At 41.3% G+C, this 22,879-nt stretch overlaps 1 protein-coding gene across 6 annotated transcripts in view; it reads right to left on the bottom strand.

Annotated features, from left to right (window-relative positions):
- Nucleotides 1–223: 223 nt before the first annotated feature.
- Nucleotides 224–22,879, bottom strand: part of LOC106584620 (transcription factor SOX-6) — a 185,791-nt gene continuing 163,135 nt past the window's right edge. For all 6 annotated transcript variants that reach the window (XM_045706436.1, XM_045706434.1, XM_014170103.2 and 3 more), the window contains 3 exons: nt 21,134–21,307; nt 13,985–14,201; nt 224–3,843 (listed from right to left, as the gene is read on the bottom strand). In XM_045706436.1, coding sequence (XP_045562392.1) covers nt 3,540–3,843; nt 13,985–14,201; nt 21,134–21,307 — 695 coding nt within the window. In that variant the 3' untranslated portion in view covers nt 224–3,539. The remainder of the gene's footprint in view (nt 3,844–13,984; nt 14,202–21,133; nt 21,308–22,879) is intronic.

Raw genomic sequence — 22,879 nt, 5'->3', positions numbered from 1 at the left:
TGTGTGTGTGTGTGTGTGTGTGTGTGTGTGTGTGTGTGTGTGTGTGTGTGTGTGTGTGTGTGCACTTGGTTAGATCAGCTTGGTACTAGTCTCTTGTTGAAGATACTGCTTAAGTGTTATAATCACTAATAAACAAGTAAAAACAATAACTTACAGCAAAAAGTACATGCTGTCTTCTGTCCACTGATAAACACCTAATACAAGTCAATGATTAGATTCTGAATTTGTAAGGAAATCTCAGTCTTTATTTTTTTCTGATTGTCTTTCTCACCAAGTTGTACTGACACTTTTAGAGCCAACACCGGCTAATAAATACAATGAAATGTTAAAATGCACAATTGAATTTCAAATACAATACTTAACACAAAATGTGTGGGGCCAGGAAGAATTACGTCTGCTTCTGTAGGTTGGTTGAAACTGACCGGTGGTCTGAGTGACCTTTGAATTTGTGTCAAAGGTCAGAGCACTTCAGGCAGCACTGAAGCTAAATCAACTATTTCTGCATAAATAATACAAATGTTACTAAACTGGAAATGTACTCAAATCTGGCGTCCAAACAGGTGATGTTTTGTTTGTCAGAATTTTGTCATTGTTGTTTTCTAAGGACAACTTCACATTAGACAGTACTGAAAAATACCACTCATATCCAGTGCCTGTGATGCTTACAAAACTTGAAACAATGTCTTTGCATGAGGTGAACAGTACAGCTCTCCTTTTTCTGTAATGCAAGCAAAATCAAACTTCAGTCGTAACAAAAATGTTATTTTCTACCAACCTGCAAAATATCATTCGACATGGTCGTAAAGAGATACAAATCACATACAAATCAACCAGAAAACAGAGTAACCTAAACCCGGCTAAAATAGAGGTTGTAAAAGTATACATATTTTCAAAGTAGAGATGGGCATATGAAAATAGGACTTATGGGTATATTTTCATTTACCTGAAATATCTGTTTCAAAATATTCTTGCACTACATTTTTGAAATGCTAAAGCTAATATTGACTCATGTTTTTTTTGCCAATGTACCAATTTTACAAAAACAAAACATTGGTTTGTATTTTGAAAACCATCTCTGGCTACATAATTGTAAACTGTTCAATTCACAGAAACAAATCTGATCTTCTGTATCTAGGTACAATAGAGTAAATAAAACCTACATTTAAAAAACCCTAAATATATGGTGGCCCTACCATATAGATGACTGTCGGGACCGCTCCTCTGCATTTTACTGTATGACAAATAGAACTAGAAGAGTTCAACGTTAAGACTTATTGTGCCTATTATGATGTCCTGTGTCTTTATCAACATTTGCAGAGTCTATATAACACGTTTTATTCACAACCTCTATACTCAAACAAAAGAGATTTCAAACCTAAAAGCCACTCCAGCTGAATGTCAGTGTACTGTAACAGTTTACCAAAATAACGAATTTGATCGTTTTTGGCCCCTATGCATTATGGATGAATTAAAGGGGAAGTTCAGGATTTTACAACTTGATATTAGATGATTCCTCACCCTGAAAGTATTCTATGGGCCAGGAGAAACTGTAACCCATTGTTGTTTGGTTTTCTCTAAGCAGCCAATACAAACTTAGGCTAGATTCAAATCAGGTTAAGTGTTAACCGGCGATAGCCGACTCCCACATAGCTGATGTTTTGGCGGTGTCGGAGGTGTAACTGCGTTGGAGCTGTCAAATCAGTGAGCAGCTGCTCTTGATCATTGTCACGAAGCCACACCCATCCCACTCGTGTTAGAAGTTCAGAACGAGAAAGTGCAGGCTATATACTGTAGAAATAATGGCCCTCAAATTGAAAATCATTCAGTGAAAAAATGTGGATTTCTATCAGCCTAATTGAGGTGTTAATTACATCTCACATTCCAGTGTTCGAACTTGTAAACAAAGCTGCATGGGATTTCTCTTAATGTGACTCCGTGCAGCCAATGGCAATGTCTGCTTTAGGTATAATGCCAAGACCTTCTTGTGGATTTGACAGCGCTAACGCAGTTCCACCTCCGACACCATCAAAACATCCGCAATGCAGATGTCAGCTAAAGCGGCAGCTTTCTCCTAATAGGGACACCTCAGCAATAAAAACTGATTGTATAAGACTTTTTGCAGCATCAGCATTAAGACTAGAATATTTCTGAATGATGTGAATGTAGGTTTGGCACATTTGAAGAAAATTGTACAATATCTCAGAAAATAATAATTATAATAATAGGTATTTTCTCCTCTGTTTCATTGTCAGTCTGAACATTTCTACCACTCACTCGTATGAAATCAAAAACACATTCACAAGCTGGCACAGCATACCTGAGCAAGGATATAAACCCCATCATAAACAGTAATGTAACATATTGTAAGCATTTGTCGAGAAAGGTGTAGATGTACTGTACTCATAAGAAATAATAGACGAGAGCTAAGGATTTATATTCACTTTCAAATGTTAAAGTCCTGACAGTGCAAGGTTTTACAGGCAGTAAGTAACCTGTCAGGACAATTTCCATGGAAATCCAGAAACCCACAATCAAAGGAAACATATCATAAAAACTTAAATCACACTTAAAATAACATTTAAGCTGTTGAAGACCAATTTCTGATGTCTCAGTCAAGTCCATGGACTCTCCTTTAAAAAACCACACGCAGAAATGTGTCAGTTATCTCTTTGTTCGAACATTCTCTTCTCATCGCCCTGACTCTTACTAGCTCTTGACTGTGTTGGATTGTCTTGTTCAGTGTCTGGAGGTTGTCTCAGCCCAATCACTTGGTACGGGATTGTTCAGAAAAAGTGTTCTTGTCCAAAATTGTAGTTTGAGAAACATGGACGGTCTGTGAGATCTTCGAATGCTCAGTGTATGTCACGACCTGTCCAGAGTCAATCAGAGAATGCTCAGTGTATGTCACGTCCTGTCCAGAGTCAATCAGAGAATGCTCAGTGTATGTCACGTCCTGTCCAGAGTCAATCAGAGAATGCTCAGTGTATGTCACGTCCTGCCCAGAGTCAATCAGAGAATGCTCAGTGTATGTCACGTCCTGCCCAGAGTCAATCAGAGAATGCTCAGTGTATGTCACGTCCTGTCCAGAGTCAATCAGAGAATGCTCAGTGTATGTCACGTCCTGTCCAGAGTCAATCAGAGAATGCTCAGTGTATGTCACATCCGGTCCAGAGTTAATTATAGCATGCTCAGTGTATGTCACATCCTGTCCAGAGTCAATCAGAGAATTCTCAGTGTGTCACATCCTGTCCAGAGTCAATCAGAGAATGCTCAGTGTATGTCACGTCCTGTCCAGAGTCAATCAGAGAACGCTCAGTGTATGTCACATCCTGTCCAGAGGCAATCAGAGAATTCTCAGTGTATGTCACGTACTGTCCAGAGTCAATCTGAGCATGCTCAGTCCGTGGTGCATCAAATCCCGGACAAATTGTTCCGCCCCCCTTGTACTGTTGAAAAGTTGTTCTGAGCAAAACTCAGTCTCTGTCATATTGTCCTGCTTAATTTTTTTTCTAAAAGTTCAGAAGTTCTTCTGAGCAGGTTCAGTTGGCACTGACAGGCTCCCGTGTCTCGTGGTCGCTGCTGTAGTCCGATTTGTCCTCAAAGTCTTCGTACATGTCTATCTCGTCCTCCCCGTTGACCGGGTGGTCACCGGTCACCATGGCAACCGGCTCGGGCTTGACCACGCCGAACGTGCTCTGGATGACGGGGATTGCGGGCTCGGGGCTGGCCGACGCGCTGGAGCAGTCCGATGTCAGGTGCGGTGAAGGCGTGGCTGTCGCCATGGTGATGGTGCCCGGGTAGAGGCCGCCAGCGCTGTTGCTGATGGGGATCTGAGGCTGTGGCCTGAGGTAGAGAAGAAAGAAAGAAAGAAAGAAAGAAAGAAAGAAAGAAAGAAAGAAAGAAAGAAAGAAAGAAAGAAAGAAAGAAAGAAAGAAAGAAAGAAAGAAAGAAAGAAAGAAAGAAAGAGAAAGAGGGAGGGATAAGGAAGGAAAGAGAGAGAGAAAGAAAAAGAGTGAGGGGGAGATAGAGAGCGACAGAGATAGAGAAAGAGATTGAGTGAAAGAAAGAGGGAAGGGGAGATAGGAGGAGAGTGAGCGGAGAGAGAGACGGAGAGAAAATAAGAGAGAGTGAGCGGTAGAGGTAGTGAGAGAATGAGAAAAAGAGAGAGACAGAGAGGGTGTATTAGAAAAACAGATTCATTCTTTGCCAGACTGATTTTGAACGGTGCATTAATTCTTCAGCTATTTAAAACAAGTTGAACAGTAGCTCACTCTCTTCTTTTGGACAAGCCTTAACACAGAGCTTCTGCCAGCACACAGTAATCCTGTCAACGTCAGCTAAATAACCTTTCCAGAAATGGATGGAATGAAGGTAAACGCATATCACTCAAGCAAGCCCTCTGGCTCCTCAAATGAAGCACATAAACCAAGAAAATTGCTGTCAGTTTCCTCACCTAACAGTTCCTCCTCCCCCTTCTAGAAAACAATTACAGCAGAGAACAGTCTTAACTACTTAAAAACTACCCGGTTTTCATTATACGGCGAGCTTGGTCGAAATTGGTTATACCTCAACTTATAGCCAAGTTATTTGATTTAGTCATGAGTGAAACTCCAGCCGCTACAGCAAATCAGGCTTTGCTTTCGCTTGACCACACACAGTAAATGACAGAGTTAAGCCTGTGACATCTACCTATACCGCCACTCTCCCCAGTTAGCACATTTGGCTCCTTGGAAGATTTGGGAATGTATGTTTTTCGTTTCACATTGGTTATGGGAACGAAGCCATACGTTTTCTGACCGGTAAAATTGAAAGTTTTTAAACGTTCTGAGAACAGAAGTGAACATTTTGCCTGTTCTGGGAATGTTTATTTTCAGGATGCAGCGAGGTTCTGAGAACATTTTACTCTGGTTCCTTAGAAGTTTTCATGTGAGGTTTTATTAACGCTCTGAGAACGGAAATTGTAAGTTATGAAAACATACATACTGTGTATATATATATATATATATATATATATATATATATATATCTGCTCAAAAAAATAAAGAGAACACTTAAACAACACATCCTAGATCTGAATGAAATAAATAATCTTATTAAATACTTTTTTCTTTACATAGTTGAATGTGCTGACAACAAAATCACACAAAAATAATCAATGGAAATCCAATTTATCAACCCATGGAGGTCTGGATTTGGAGTCACAATCAAAATTAAAGTGGAAAACCACACTACAGGCTGATCCAACTTTGATGTAATGTCCTTAAAACAAGTCAAAATGAGGCTCAGTAGTGTGTGTGGCCTCCACGTGCCCGTATGACCTCCCTACAACGCCTGGGCATGCTCCTGATGAGGTGGCGGATGGTCTCCTGAGGGATCTCCTCCCAGACCTGGACTAAAGCATCCGCCAACTCCTGGACAGCCTGTGGATGGAGCGAGACATGATGTCCCAGATGTGCTCAATTGGATTCAGGTCTGGGGAACGGGCGGGCCATTCCATAGCATCAATGCCTTCCTCTTGCAGGAACTGCTGACACACTCCAGCCACATGAGGTCTAGCATTTTCTTGCATTAGGAGGAACCCAGGGCCAACCGCACCAGCATATGGTCTCACAAGGGGTCTGAGGATCTCATCTCGGTACCTAATGGCAGTCAGGCTACCTCTGGCGAGCACATGGAGGGCTGTGCGGCCCCCCAAAGAAATGCCACCCCACACCATGACTGACCCACTGCCAAACCGGTCATGCTGGAGGATGTTGCAGGCAGCAGAACATTCTCCACGGCGTCTCCAGACTCTCTCACATGTGCTCAGTGTGAACCTGCTTTCATCTGTGAAGAGCACAGGGCACCAGTGGCGAATTTGCCAATCTTGGTGTTCTCTGGCAAATGCCAAACGTCCTGCACGGTGTTGGGCTGTAAGCACAACCCCCACCTGTGGACGTCGGGCCCTCATACCACCCTCATGGAGTCTGTTTCTGACCATTTGAGCAGACACATGCACATTTGTGGCCTGCTGGAGGTCTTTTGCAGGGCTCTGGCAGTGCTTCTCCTGCTCCTCCTTGCACAAAGGCGGAGGTAGCGGTCCTGCTGCTGGGTTGTTGCCCTCCTACGGCCTCCTCCACGTCTCCTGATGTACTGGCCTGTCTCCTGGTAGCGCCTCCATGCTCTGGACACTACGCTGACAGACACAGCAAACCTTCTTACCACAGCTCGCATTGATGTGCCATCCAGGATGAGCTGCACTACCTGAGCCACTTGTGTGGGTTGTAGACTCCGTCTCATGCTACCACTAAAGTGAAAGCACCGTCAGCATTCAAAAGTGACCAAAACATCAGCCAGGAAGCATAGGAACTGAGAAGTTGTCTGTGGTCACCATCTGTAGAACCACTCCTTTATTGGGGGTGTCTTGCTAATTGCCTATAATTTCCACCTGTTGTCTATTCCATTTGCACAACAGCATGTGAAATGTATTGTCAATCAGTGTTGCTTCCTAAGTGGACAGTTTGATTTCACAGAAGTGTGATTGACTTGGAGTTACATTGTGTTGTTTAAGTGTTCCCTTTATTTTTTTGAGCAGTGTATATATATATATATATATATATATATTGTTTGTTGTATCCTTAACCCTTTACACTTGTGGGAATTGGCCTATGTGGATAGCGCTAAATTGAAATGTTCCTTACAGAAGAAATATGAAATGCATATGTATGAGCATAGTAGCAATTGAAAGGGAACAGTTTGGAGATTATGGGAAAATTATTAGACCAAAGTTCACCTTATACAAGACTGAATCCAAACATTACACAGTTGATTTTATGTGTATTTTACATTTACTGTACTTTTCACTGCATTTGTTGATAACGACATCTGAAAATACTCTGGACACATTCAGTAACATGATAAGAAAATTCCTGGAAAATGTGGAGTAGGTGCAACATAAGACAAAACAAATTGTCCAAGTGGCCACAAACCTCTCCAAAGTGTGCACAGTTCCTATGTAATTTCAACACACTTTAATGACACAAAGAAGAGTCTTCAACTATAATGTGCTTTTTTGAGCTCTTCTTAGCTGTGCCATTGAGGAACTAGAGCAAGCACACAATTACTGTTGTTGTTTACGCAATCCAAAAACAGACCATTTTAAATCACAATCTGGGTCAGGTGGGCATCAATTGAAAGCTTGTTCTATTGTCAACATCTAAGTTATAAAAGACGATCTTGCGGTGTTAGGCTTTCACAAGGGAATTCAGAGAAACAGATCATCATTTTGGTGCACATAGAAAGGGGTGCATTCATTTAGGCACTTAACAATGACAAAATCTACCATTTTCAACCCACGTATACAGACACAACGCATCACCGGGGGCAAACTACCTGCCCTCCAGGACACCTACACCACCCGATGTCACAGGAAGGACAAAAAGATCATCAAGGACAATAACCACCCGAGCCACTGCCTGTTCACCCCGCTATCATCCAGAAGGCGAGGTCAGTACAGGTGCATCAAAGCTGGGACCGAGAGACTGAAAAACAGCTTCTATCTCAAGGCCATCAGACTGTTAAACAGCCATCACTAACATTGAGTGGCTGCTGCCATACTGACTCAACTCCAGCCACTTTAATAATGGAAAAATTGATGTAATAAATGTATCACTAGCCACTTTAAACAATGCCACTTCATATAATGTTTACATACCCTACATTACTCGTCTCATATGTATATATTGTACTCTATACCATCTACTGCATCTTGCCATCTTGATGTAAGGTATCACTAGCCACTTTAAACAATGCCACTTTTATATGTTTACATATCCTACATTACTCATCTCATATGTATATACTGTACTCTATACCATCCACTGCATCTTGCCTATGCCGTTCTATACCATCACTCATTCATATATATATTTTTTTATGTACATATTCTTATTCATTCCTTTACACTTGTGTGTATAAGGTAATTACTCGTTGGTTATTACTGCATTGTCGGAACTAGAAGCACAAGCATTTCGCTACACTCGCATTAACATCTGCTAACCATGTGTATGTGACAAATAAAATTTGATTTGAGGTGCGTGTTCCGTGGGGAATTGTCTTCACAATAGATAAACATAGGCTCATTCTGTTCAGAACTACGTCATCTTCTAACTGTACATTAAACATAGTGACCATCATTAACTTTGACACTGTATATGACTTGAGTTTTATGATTTGGAAATGTGAAGTGCACATTTGGACTCATAGGTGTTTGGCTTCCTTGTATGACATCAAATTAGTATTTATTTTAACCCTCAATGTCTCATCTTTCAAAAGACATAGAGTCCTCTTAACTTACAGCATTTCCCTCAATCAGACAACAAAACATTGCAAAAGTTGCCCAATTAGCGGGAGGGATGGGGGTAACTTCTTCCCGCGCGTGGTGCTCAAGTTCAGAACGGCTGTCAGTCAAAACCCATACAGCAATGTGAAGTGCAGAGCCTGAGCTCTGACATCATTTATAGCATGTTACTGTACATCCACTGCGTTCCAATTTAGGCATTTATCAATGACAAAATCTACCATTTTCAACCCACGTATACAGTGCATTCGGAAAGTTTTCATACCCCTTCCCTTTTTCCACATTTTGTTACTTTACAGACTTATTCAAAAATGTATTAAATTACTTTTTTCCCTCATCAATCTACACACAATACCCCATAATGACAAAGTGAAAACAGGTTTTACAAAAATACCTTATTTATAAGTATTCAGACCCTTTGCTATGAGACTCGAAATTGAGCTCAGGTGCATCCTGTTTCTATTGAGCATCCTTGAGATGTTTCTACAACTTGATTGGAGTCCACCTGTGGTAGATTCAATTTATTGGACATGATTTGGAAAGGCACACACACCTGTCTATATAAGGGCCCAGAGTTGACAGTGCAAGTCAGAGCAAAAACCAAGCCATGAGGTCGAAGGAATTGTCCGTAGAGCTCCGAGACAGGATTGTGTAGAGGCACAGATCTGGTGGAAGGGTACCAAAAAATGTCTGCAGCATCGAAGGTCCCCAAGAACACAGTGGCCTCAATCATTCTTAAATGTAAGAAGTTTGGAACCATCAAAACTCTTCCTAGAGCTGGCCGCCTGGCCAAACTGAGCAATCAGGGGAGAAAGGCCTTGGTCAGGGAGGTGACCAAGAACCCGATGGTCACTCTGACAGCACTCCAGAGTTCCTCTGTGGAGATGGGAGAACCTTCCAGAAGGACATTACTCTGCAGCACTCCACCAATCAGGCCTTTATGGTAGAGTGGCCAGACAGAAGCCACTCCTCAGTAAAACGCACATGACAGCCTGCTTGGAGTTTGCCAAAAGGCACCTAAAGATTCTCTGGTCTGATAAAACCAAGATTGAGCGCCATGCCTGGAGGAAAGCTGGCACCATCCCTACAGTGAAGCATAGTGGTGGCATCATCATGCTGTGTGGATGTTTTTCAGCGGCAGGGACTGGGAGACTAGTCAGGATTGAGAGAAAGATGAATGGAGCAAAGTACAGAGAGATATTTGATGCAAACCTGCTCCAGAGCGCTCAGGACCTCAGACTGGGGCGAAGGTTCACTTTCCAAAAGGACAACTAGCCTAAGCACACAGCCAAGACAACGCAGGAGTGGCTTTGGGACAAGTCTCTGAATGTCCTTGAGTGGCCCAGCCAGAGCCCGGACTTGAACCTGATCGAACATCTCTGGAGAGACCTGAAAATAGCTGTGCAGTGACGCTCCCCATCCAACCTGACAGAGCTTGAGAGGATCTTCAGAGAAGAATGGGAGAAATTCCCCAAATACAGGTGTGCCAAGCTTGTAGCGTCATACCCAAGCAGACTCGAGGCTGTAATCGCTGCCAAATGTACTTCAACAAAGTACTGGGTAAAGGGTCTGAATACTTATGTAAATGTGATACTTCTGTTTTTTTTATTATATAAATGTGTAAAAATGTAAAAAAACCTGTTTTTGCTTTGTCATTATGGGTATTGTGTATGGATTGATGAAGAAAAAACCCCTATTTAATACATTTTAGAATAAGGCTGTAACTAGGATTGCAAAATGAACTTTCAATAAATTCCCTGGTTTCCCAAAATCCTGGTTGGAGGATCCTGGAATCAGGAGGGAATAAGTAGGAAATCTGGAACCCTCCAACCAGGATTTCTGGAAAAGTTCCCTGAATTTTGCAGCCCTAGCTGTAACGTAACAAAATGTGGAAAAAGTCAAGGGGTCTGAATACTTTCCCAATGCACTGTAGGTACGAGTGTAAAGGGCTACAACTTTCATTTAATGTTTCAATAAGACTTTCAATAACACTGCTAGCTTATTTTGGGTTAACTATTTGGAACTCCAACCACGGATAGGAAACATGGAAATTCATTTCCTTGGGCATTAATCATGCCAAAACATTTTATTTTATTGGGACATGGCATCAGTGAGATTCAACCCTATGATCTTCTGTTCTCTATCCATTGAATAAGTCCACTGCGCCACCAGGATGAACCTAGCATGCCATGTTTTTTTTGAAAATAATGTTCATTTATTTTAATTGTTTTACCTTTATTTAACATTTTAGTCTATTCAAAAAGACCCATTTCAAAGGAAACAAGCACTCATTCAGATCAGTGTGGCCAATTACTGGGCCACACACATGAACACACTTAACAAGATAGAGGATAGAGACAGTTTTGTTGATGCTGAGAAATAATATTTTAAATAGTATTCTTAGAACATTCTCTTCAGGTTCTGAGAATGGAATTTAGAACTTATGATGTTAATGTGTACAATTCCATCTTTTTTTACATTCCCAGAATATTGCCAAGAACTGACATAAAAGAGAATCATACCTTCTCTGAACGTTCTGAGAACATCGCTTAAGTCACAACATTTGAGAACTTAAAAATATGACATTAAAAAGATCCACATGGGAACTGTTCTGTGGAAGTACTGAAATTCACAAAAATTAACATTGTTTCTTAACGTCCTCAGAACAATTTGAGAACATGACTTTAGATGGAAACATGTAGGAAACGTTATCCTGAAGTTCTGAAATTCCCACAGAAGAACGTTGTTTCTTAACGTTTTTGGTACAATTTGAGAACATGCCTTCAGATGGAAACCTGAAGGAAACGTTATCCTGAAGTACTGAAATTCCCACAGAAGAACATTGTTTCTTAACTTTCTCCGAACTATTTGAAAACATTCCCAATGTCAAACCAGTTGGAGAACGTTCCTAGAACATTACAAAAATGTAAATGAAATATAACCATGTTTGAACTTTTAACCCTTTCACACGTACAATCACACGGGGTGTGATCGTTCTACAGTGGTCCCTGAAGCGTACGATCACACCCCGTGTGATTAGAACACTCATTTAGAACACTCATTTAGAACGGCCAGTTTCGAATGACGCAACAATCAACATTTGAGCTGGCCACACTTTTTTCAGAAACTATTTACACAAACACAGTCCTTACAAAGTTATGTCCAGAATGTGAGCAGTTTATTTTTGGATGCAATGTTCAGATATTCACAGAAGTATCTATAGCATAACACAATCATCCTAACCGGAAAAATGTAGGCTACATTTGTCCTAGCGCTGAGGAAAGATTGACGCAACACAAGCGGTCATATTTTCTAACTATCGGCTGACATAAACTACACTATGAATTAGCTAATAGCAATTACTATGTACAATTAATCACATCACGGGTGAGCTCATCGTTGATCAAAATAATTGAGTAAAACACTTTCTAGAAATCGAAAGTAAACCGACGATTAGTTTCAGCGCGCAGCCATGCTTTTTTACCTCACAGAAACCGAAGATAATAAGAGAAGACAAGATGAGTTGTTGAAGGGGTGTGGTCTACCATCATTCACATCCCACATTCACTTCTTGAAGTTCTCAAAAAATGAGTGAACCCTTACTCACCTCATTTTGTTATAGCATCTTTGGTCCGACAGACGATCAAAGTGAAACCCAGAATGCATTGTATGTCAACAAACATGGCTCCATACACAAAGCTGGAATTAGCTTAGCTCATCATAATCAGTACAACCTTCAAAACATTATTTTACACACATACTATGCACCCTTTACAATTTATGCAAAAATCGGAACGCATGATTTATCACGGGTAATTGAAAAACGTAAATAAAATAGTAAATATATCAATAATACCACACAAAACATTTTCTGATAGTGATTTATTGATACAAATTGCGCGTTTAGGCAGTCAATCACGGTAACCTCTCACTCCCACTCTGAGCCATTCAGTGTTGTTGTTTATGTAACAATCACATCCTGGAATGGAGAGAACGTTCGAACATCACGTGCATAAAAAAACAAACGCTGGGGCGACCGTTAGAGATATTTGGAACTCACGCGTGAAAGGGTTAAGAAATGTTCTGTGAAAGTAATGAATACCAAAAAAAAAAGTTTTTATTTGTCAAGTTCCTTAACTATCATGCACCATTCCCAGAAAGATGCGGGGAGGTTGTATGCAAAATAACCATAGGACAACCACGCTCTCACCAAGCGCTAAGAAATATGGTTCTCAGAACATTGTGTGCTAGCTGGGTCTCTCTCTCCCTCTCTCTCAAACATCTGCTTACGTTTTATATCCTGGTAGTGTAATGTCTGTGTCCAATTTCTACCGGCAGCAAGCGCCCGCCATTGTCCTAATTTAATAAATGACAACTATTAAAAATCGTTCCAATTCAAAGCTGTGCCCCTGGTAAATCCATTGAAACGAGGCCCGCCGTGATGACTTAAAACACATCCATGCCTGTTTCCTATTAAGACCAAGCCACTAGTTTTGTCTGAGTCTGAAATGGCACCCTTTTCCCTATATAACGCACCACTTTTAATCAGGGTCCCGGTCAAAACTAGTGCACTATTTAGGGAATAGGGTGCAATTTGTGACACTACCTTGTTCTCAGCATTGCCTACAGTTTGACAGAAGAGGATGAGAAAAGCATAATGATAAGGGACCTCATTATCGTTAAACTAGTAGTTTGGATTACAAATTCAGCTCACAGCTCAGCACTATTGCTTGAGGGACATGGTCAGAGTCAGTACTTGGTACATTGGGAATTAGCCAAACAACGAACAACTTCCCTTAACAAAATGATTAGGACCAGTTGATTCAAGTGTACCATCTGAAAATGTGAGCAGTCCATGAAAAAATATTAAAGGGATTGTTGATCCCAGGGTCACTGTTTAATTATCACTTTAAACTTAGTATTAAAGGGGAAGGTGCAGTTGCTACATCTACTTTTGGACTTATAAATTAACTATATGTACCCAATGTTTCTTGACTAATATAACTTATAAATGCCTCATGAGCTTAGTTCAACTTTCACACACCATCAGAACCCAGAATATAAGCTTGTTTAACTCCAACGTTTGTAAAAAAAAAGTAAATGTAAACAAAACACTATACAGCCTCAAAATATGGTTAAAACTATACTTTTGATATCATGGATGGTCAGTCCTAGCTCTGTCTATGAATTTGAGAATGGTTACAAATTTGTCCAGCTCATCCGTCAGCTTTTTATCTAAAACAGGGGCGAGGAGAACACTTAGTTATAGTTTGAACTGCTGATTGCTGCTTTAAAGGCTAATTACACTCCAAACAGTTTTCTGACTTCAAAATAAGTCTAATGTCAAGATGAATTCACATACCACTCCATCGGTTATGTTTTTACAGCTATATTCAAATGATTGAACAATATCTCTTTGTTTTGGAAATCACATGGTGCTTATCTTTTTCCATTTTAGATTGTGGCAGAGAGCTGAATCTACACAACAGATGACCTGGGACATGGATTTATGTCAACAGAAGACCATTTTGAGGTTTGAAAACATTTGACACAATTGGATTTTGGAGTGTAATGTCCCTTTAAGTACACTACCAGTTAGCCTAAAGAGTTTATCCCAGTAGATGAGATGGAGTGTCTCTCTCTTACCCCACACTGAAGAACTGCCTCATCTCCTGCCGCCGTGAGCGCATCATCTGCTTGTACTCCCCGATGCGGAGCTTTTTCCCGTCGATGATGCAGGTCCTCTTGGGCCGGGGCTTGTACTTGTAGTTGGGGTACTTTTCCAGATGGTTCTTACTGAGACGGGCCTGTTCCTCATAGTATGGCTGCTTCTCCTGGTTGCTCATGGACTTCCAGCGAGAGCCTGTACATGGGATAACGGGACACATGCACCAAGAGTCAGGGTTGAAACACAAACTACAGTGTAAGGACGAACGCACACACACAAACAAACACACTCACATGTTCACACACACACACACTCAAAGACAGCATGAAGGTATTGGTGTTCGAAGAGTGTATTGGAGTCAGTTTGTCCAGTATGGTCCTGTAAATAGTATTTTTTTCACCATTTAGTGGATTGCAATGTTCAGTAAATTGATTGTTTATGTTCTAATAATGTGGTTAAATTAGCCATTGAACTGTATGTGTCAGTACTTCCACTGCACTAAATGTATCCTGTCTTACTTCTATCATAGCAGGACATCTCTTCAGGTAGGAGCCTCTAATAAGAGAAACTACTAGTTTGAAAAAACAGTCTTTAAGATTGGCAGGGGATCTCTGATACATTGTGTTCTCAACATGTCTCTCCTATAAGCACCCAGCTGACAGAACAAGTGGACAGGTCCGTTACCGCAGGAATGGAGCACATCTGCTTTCTGACAACCCATTATACACACCGCAGATAGGACACACACAGAGAGGAATCCAGGACTGCGTCCCAAATCGCACCCTATTTCCTAGTTAGTGCACTACTTTTGACCAGGGTCCATAGGGCTCTGGTCGAATGTAGTGCTCTATATAGGGATTGGGGTGCCATTTGGGATGCATCTAGGAATCTGTTTACCAACGTTTATCGAAACTCCCTTATTTTTTTACTAAGGAAACAGGAAACAGTGAGGACACTCCTTTTTTTCATCATGTCCCTCGTCTCCAGCTGTGTTATTGTCTGAGCAGCACACACTCCATCCTCTCCTGATCGCCTCTCAGGTCTAGCGTTTCCCTGGTGTCACCACAAGCAAATCGCTAGCTAGGTAAATATCCGGAATGTTCTGTCTGATACGTGAACTCTGACACTCAAATTTTTGACCCCAACTTTGAGTGATGAGATTTGAGCTATCCAATTCTTTAGAATGATAACTTCAGTGATATTTAACAATGTTCTATGGATGATAAAAGTGCAAAGATTGTATTTCTTTAATTCAGCGTTCAGATATATTAGTTATATTTTAGCAAACAAAGTCACTTAATACCATTTGCTCAAAGCCAAACATTTTAGCCTAGTGGACCACCAATTCACGACAGAAAATGCTCTCTCTAAGTATATACAAAGCTTTAGCAAAAGACCGAAAGACCAGGCACATAGTCCCCCTTCTAAAAACCAGCTCCTACACGTTGCCAAGCAACATTCCAAGTTCTTTCATGCAGTCTATGAACTATGAGGGCTGTCTCCCAAATAGCACCATATTCCCTATATAGGAATATGGGCCCTGGTAAAAAGTTGGGCACTGTTTGAAATAGGGTGCCATTTGGGATGTAGATAGGACTCAAGTCTCAAGACAGTGGAGCCCTTCAGCCATTCTGTGTACAGCAAAGTGTAGTGCTCTGTGAATAGATATCTGTGTTAGTTAGCTAGCTAGTATCAACACAAGAAGCACTTTTCACTGCATACATCCATCACCCCAGTCGGGGTCTCAGTGGAGTGTGCGTGTGTGTGAGAAAGAGAGTTCTATGTGAATACTGACTTTTGTAAGAAAAATATATCATTTTTTCCAATAGTGTTTGAATGATTAAATTAGATTGAATTAAATAAGGTCAGACAAATTGATTGATTCATCGATCGATTGGTAGTTGACTGATTTACAATGTTTTGAATGTATCATTGAATGTTTAGCTGGAGGTGGGGGGGTAGTAGTAACGTTCTGTTTCTGTCTCATAAGCACACAGTGTGCACAGTTACCTCTATAAAAGAGCATGCCTACACACTATCTATTTAATGGACCACCATGTTTTGTATTTAAGAGGCCACCAACAATTTCATCAAGGCGAGACAACAGTTCCTATTGGACAAATTCAGCTAGGCCCCTCCCCGTTTCTTTCCGTTTGCTTCTGTTTAAGAAACATTTTGCAACAGAATTGGCGTAATGAACATGCCCCAGTGGACAGTCAGTATAAAATGCCCTCTTGCAACAGCAGCATAGTGCAGATGCCAGCCTATAGAATAAAAGTTTGAGGGAGTTCCTCCCTTCTAAACTCCCCCGTGGTGTTGTGCTCCATCCTGTCAAAACCAAAACAAATGAGTTTAATTGAAGATCATGAGTAGGGGCTTTTATTGCTCAATCTAATTCATGCTGATTATAAAAATTAAAACAGATATTCTCAAACTCGCAAACTTTTGATAGACTTAAACAGCTGCTTAAACAAAGCAAGAGCATCATTTATTTTTCAACTCAAAGCAATGAGGCCCAATCAGTCCTCCATGACAACAAAATAATAAACAACATAGTAGGCATAGAAGGCTAATTAGTCCTTCGTTTTTGGGTTATGCTTAGCCCAGAAGACGGTGTGTGTCCTCAGACATGGAGGGAGGCAAACGTCATTCCGCTACCCAAGAATAGCAGAGCACCCTTTAATGGTTCAAGCAGCTTACCAATCAGCCCGTTGTACAAGTACTTAGCAAACTGTAGAAGTGCTTAGCAAACTTTTTCAAAAAATGGTGTTTGATAAAATATAAAGTTATCTTACAAAACAAAATGAACAACAGACTTTCAGCATGCTTATAGGGAAGTGCACTCAACATGCTCGGCACTGACACACATGACAGATTACAGGCTGAAAGAAATTGATAGTAAGAAGATTGGGAGCTGTTCTGTTAGAATTCAGCGCAGCTTTTGATGTCATTGATCATAACCTTTTGCTGAAAAAACGTAGGTGTCATGGATTTGCATCCTCTGCCTTATTATGGATTGAGTTACCTATCTAATAGAACACTGAGGGTTTTCATTAATGGGAGACTCTCTCATGCAAATTCAGTTGTGTGTGGTGTACCGCAGGGCAGCCGACTAGGGCCATTATTGTTTTCTGTTTTTACAAATGTCCTTCCACTGACCTTAAATAAAGCCTGTGTGTCTATGTACGCTGACGACTCAACAGTATACACGTTGGCTGCAACAATAAAATAACTAACGGACACCCTTAACATAGAGCTCCAGTCAGTTTTAGAATGGGTAACTAGCAATAGGCTGGTGGTAAATATCTCAAAAACAAAAAGCATAATTTTTGGGACAAACCACTCGCTCAATGCTAAACCTCGTTTAGATCTATTATTGAATAATGTGGCTATTGAGCAAGTTGAGCAAACTAAACTGCTGGGTGTAACCCTAGATTGCAAGCTGCCATATTCAAAACATAGACTCGATGGTTGCTAAAATGGGAAGCGTTCATTATATGATAGGGCGTTGTTCTGCCTTCTTGACATCTCAGCCGACCAGACAGGTCCTATAGGCCCTAGATTTGTCACATCTAAACTACTGCCTGGCTGTGTGGTCATGTACGGCAAAGAAGCACATAGGTAAATTGCTGTTGGTCCAGAACACCAGCAGCACGTATTGCACTTAGATGTATAAGGAAGGAAAGTGTCAGTAACATGCATGTCAGGCTTTCCTGGCTCAACGTTGAGGAGAGATTGACTGCATTACTATTAGTCTTTGTGAGAGGTGTTGATGGTACCGAACTGTCTGTTCAGTTGGCACACAGTTCGGACACTCATCGGTACAACACAAGGCATGCAACCAGAGGTCTCTTCACAGTCCCCAGGTCCAGAACAGAGGCTGGGAAACACACAGTATTAAATAGAGCCATGACTACATGGAACTCTCTACCATCCCAGGTTACTCAAGCCAGCAATAAACAGCTTCTACACCAAGCCATAAGACTCCTGAACAGCTAATCAAATAGCTACCCAGACTATTTGCATTGACCCTCCCCCCCCACCACGCTGCTGCTACTATGTTATTATCTATGCATACCCACTTTAATAACTCTACCTACATGTACATAATTATCTCAATTACCTCGACACCTGTGCCCCCGCACATTGACTCTGTACCGGTACCCCCTGTATATAGCCACGCTATTGTTATTTACTGCTGCTCCTTAATTCTTTGTTATTCTTATCTCTTACTTTTTGAGTATTTTCTTAAAACTGCATTGTTGGTTAAGGGCTTGTAAGTAAGCATTTCACTGTAAGGTCTACACCTGTTGTATTCGGCGCATGTGACAAATAACATTTGATTTGATAAACAAAAACGGATAAAATAACACCTTACTGCACAAAGGGGACTGTGATGAGACACAGCCATTTTATATATCTTGTATTGTAACTTGCACTGTATTATGTATTAGACCAAGATATTGTGTGTACTGATATATATAGGCTATGTGTGACATTTTAAATGTATGTAGATCGGTCCTTGACTAATAATGTTCTGTACTATATACTATGTCATGTTTCATGTGGACCTCAGAAGGGTAGCTGCTGCTTTTGTAGCGGCTAATGGGGATCCTAGTAAATATCAATACTAAATACCAAACAATTTGACTAATTTATCTTTCCATATTCCCATGTCCTATTCTTGAAGATAAAGGGGCACTAAATAATTGGAATAACTGGAAATCTGACAGACTTTTTTAAAATGTAAAGATATAGCCTAATCATGGCTTTATCATATTATTATATGTAGTAGAAATGGGTTAGAACATACCTACAGAACCGTACAGAACAAGCACAAAGTACACTCTTGTTGGCTGGCCCTCGCTTCATACTCGCCGCCAAACCCACTGGCTCCAGGTCATGTACACGTCTCTGCTCGGTAAAGCCCCGCCTTATCTCAGCTCACTGGTCACCATAGAAGCACCCACCCGTAGCCCGCACTCCAGCAGGTATATCTCACTGGTCACCCCCAAAGCCAATTCTTCCTTTGGCCGCCTTTCCTTCCAGTTCTCTGCTGCCAATGACTGGAACAAACTGCAAAAATCACTGAAACTGGAGACTCATATCTCCCTCACTAGCTTTAAGCACCAGCTGTCAGAGCAGCTCACAGATCACTGCACCTGTACATAGCCCATCTGTAAATAGCCCATCCAACTACCTCATCCCCATACTGTATTTATTTATCTTGCTCCTTTGCATCCCAGTATCTCTACTTGCACATTCATCTTCTGCACATCTACCATTCCAGTGTTTTATTGCTATATTGTAATTACTTCGCCACCATGGCCTATTTATTGCCTTACCTCCCCTATCCTACCTCATTTGCACACACTGTATATAGACTTTTTTCTACTGTATTATTGAGTGTATGTTTGTTTATTCCATGTGTAACTCTGTGTTGAACTGCTTTGCTTTATCTTGGCCAGGTCGCAGTTGTAAAGGAGAACTTGTTCTCAACTAGCCTACCTGGTTAAATAAAGGTGAAATCTATTTATGGCTATGAAAACTCTAACATTGATTTATCCTGCAATAGATGTAGTTCAATTGGTAATATTCATTTGTTTTCTTCTAATGCCTCTTAAGCAGGTTGACGTTTATTGGGTTGAGTCTTGTCTGAGGCAGAATTGAGCAATTTCTGCTAGATGGGCCAGCTGCAAAGGCAAAATTGGCTATGTTGTACATATTAATGAAAACAAAAATGTGCTTTTTGGTCTTAATTTAAGGTTAGAGTTAGGCATTAGGGTTGCAGTGTGATTATGGTTAGGGTTAAGGTTAAAATCGTACTTTGTGGCTGTGCCAGCTAGTGACCACTCTGCAGAGCTGCTTCAACCAGATTCATAAGGGGTGAGTAATTTAAAGTACCTGATTACGTTACTGAGTTATGGTAATCCAAAAGTTACGTTACTGATTACAATTTTGGACAGGTAACTAGTAACAGTAACGGATTACATTTAGAATGTAAGCTACCCCAGGCTGTGTTACAACGGGCCGTGAAAGGGAGTCCCATAGGACGGAGCACAATTGGACCAGCATCGTCCGGGTTAGGGGAGGGTTTGGTCGGGGGGGATTTAACTTGGCTCATCGGGCTCTAGTGACTCCTTGTGGCGGGCCGGGTGCCTGCAGGCTGACTACCGGTCGTCAGTTGAGTGGTGTTTCCTCCGACACATTGGTGCAGCTGGCTTCCAGGTAAAGCGAGTGGGTGTTAAGAAGTGCGGCTTGGCGGGTCATGTTTTGGAGGACGCATGACTCGACCTTTGCCTCTCCTGAGCCCGTTGGGGAGTTGCAGTGATGAGACAGGATCGTAATTGGATCGCAATTGGATATCACGAAAAAGTAACCTACCCAACCCTGACTATTGGGTCGCAGCCGTTTCTATTTGTTAACTATACACCACTTGCTCGGAAGCTCTACCGGACCGTGTCCCAGTCCAGGATGATTTGCTATGTTTTCACACACACAACCGCTAAATTGGTGTCTGTGGTAAATCAATCTGCTTAATTTTTGCAAATGAAAGGCCCTGTATGACCATAACAAGGCCACAGTGTATGGGGGCTGTCTTTAGAAATATATATTTGTATATTGTTAGGTGTTTTATACACTTTATTAAAGGGATACTTCATTATTTTGGCAATGAGGCCCTTTATGTAGTTCTCTAGAGTCAGATGAACTTGTGGATACTATTGTTATGTCTCTGAGTGCAGTTTGAAGGAAGTTGCTAACTACCACAATTGCTAACTAGCATGCTAGCAGATACCCATAGACTTCCAGTCATTGGGCTAACGCTAGTTAGCATTGGCTCATGAAAGTACCTCTAAATTCCTTCATACTGGAAACAGAGACATAAAATTGATATCCATGAGTTCATCTGACTCTGGGGAAGTAGATAAAGGGCCTCATTGCTAAAATGCCGAAGTATCCCTTTAAAGACCGCTAGGAAATTAGAGGGGGAGACAGGCAAGTGGGAGAAAGCATGAGAAGGATGAACGCATGCATTGAAACCTGGTCTCCAGTGGGGAGTTTTATATGTAACATGCCAGGGAGTATTACCACTACACCACGGCTCTGCACAAAAGAGGTCATCTTACCCAGGATCTTGCTGATGTTGGAGTTATGCATGTCGGGGAAGGTCTGCAGGATCTTCCTCCTCTCGTCCTTGGCCCACACCATGAAGGCATTCATGGGCCTCTTGATGTGGGGCTCGGCACTGTTCCTACCCCTGGCCTCCCTGAAGACCCGTGCTTCCGTAGTGCTGGCACCACCTGTGGCATGGGAGGGACATTGCATTACTTAATCAATCGCTCACTCGTTTGTGCAAAAAAAGCCACAAAATGTCACAAGTACATGTACTGCACTGTATGTCCAAGAGCGGGGACGACGCTCCGATTATCAGCCAGATAAGATCTCCATTTATTCTCCTGTGTTTACAGCTCTGATTTCAAGCTACAGCGTGATGAATGCTTCCCAATCCACCGTAGCCTGTAAACACTGGGGGTTTATGGAAAAACAGGTGGGCTTCTGGGCCAGAAAAGAGAAAAGTCCCCAATCTGTTTTAACTGCCTTCCTTCTGCTTGCTTACTTCGGCAGGGTGGAATTGTCTGAGACACAAACAGTGCTAGTGGGATGGAAAGAGGGGGAGAATATAGAATACCATTTCTTGTTCCCCATAGACGTAAGTCCTTAATTTGAAAAACAACAAAACGGAAACCCTGCCACTTTATTTGTATTTAGCTGAGGGATGTGATGGGGTTATTGAACAAAGCTCATTAGGCCTTAAATGATCAGAAACAGCTGTAAATATCACAGAGTGGGCCTTTAAATGGGCAATCTGCAGTTTCTGCATCACTTTTTGGAGTGATATGCACCCAATGTTTCTTGACTAATATAATTTATAAATGCCTCATCAGTTTAGTTCAACTGTCATACCCCATCAGAACCCAGAATATAAGCTTGTTTAACTTCAATGTTTGTAAACAAAGTAAATGTAAACAAACACTGTATAGCCTCAAAACATGGTTACAACAATACTTTTGATATCATGGATGGTCAGTCCTTGTGTCCATACCTCTGTCTTTGAATGGTGACATTTCTCCAGCCTATCCCTCAGCTTTTTACTGAAACCGTGCTGGGGATTATGTTTTGTTATTGTTTCAACTGCTGATTGCCACTTTAAGTGCAAGGCATCTGTTTGGAGAACATTTTGCTTGGACTGTCAAGTGTCCACTTCTGAGGCGTTCCGAGAGGAACACAATACATATTTGTGTCTGGTGAATACCTGTGTTCAGAGCAAACTCTCTATCTGTGTCTATTCTATAGGGAACACAGTTGAAAGAGGCCCAAAAAATGTGGCGCCACCTAACCAAGGGCCCCAAGTGAAGGGTCACTGGCATCCATTTAGCCTGACCAGGATGTGCCCACTTTTACCTCAAACCTAACTTGTTCTACTGTCCATAGTCGCGGGATGTGGTTTTGGAGTGGGGGTGCTGCGATGTTTTTCTTTGTCAGGGGTGGGGTCTTTGCCTGCGCGGCAGACGGCTATATCGGTCCGCTAATACAGGACTATTAAAAGGCCCAGTGCACTACTTTTGTGAAGAAAAAATATACATTCAAAAAAACACACATACATAACATTACATTACATATACACCCAGTACCATGCAAAGGTTTTAGGAAGGTTTGAAAAAATGCTGTAAAGTAAGAATGCTTTCAAAAATAGTAATGTTAATAGTTTATATTTATTTATCAACTAACAAAATGCAAAGTGAGTGAACAGAAGAAAAATCTACATCAAATCAATATTTGGTGTGACCGCCCTTTGCCTTCAAAACAGCATC

This window comes from Salmo salar, chromosome ssa23 (assembly GCF_905237065.1).
Source record: "Salmo salar chromosome ssa23, Ssal_v3.1, whole genome shotgun sequence".
NCBI classification, from domain to species: domain Eukaryota; kingdom Metazoa; phylum Chordata; class Actinopteri; order Salmoniformes; family Salmonidae; genus Salmo; species Salmo salar.
This window is presented reverse-complemented; position numbering and strand designations above follow the sequence as displayed.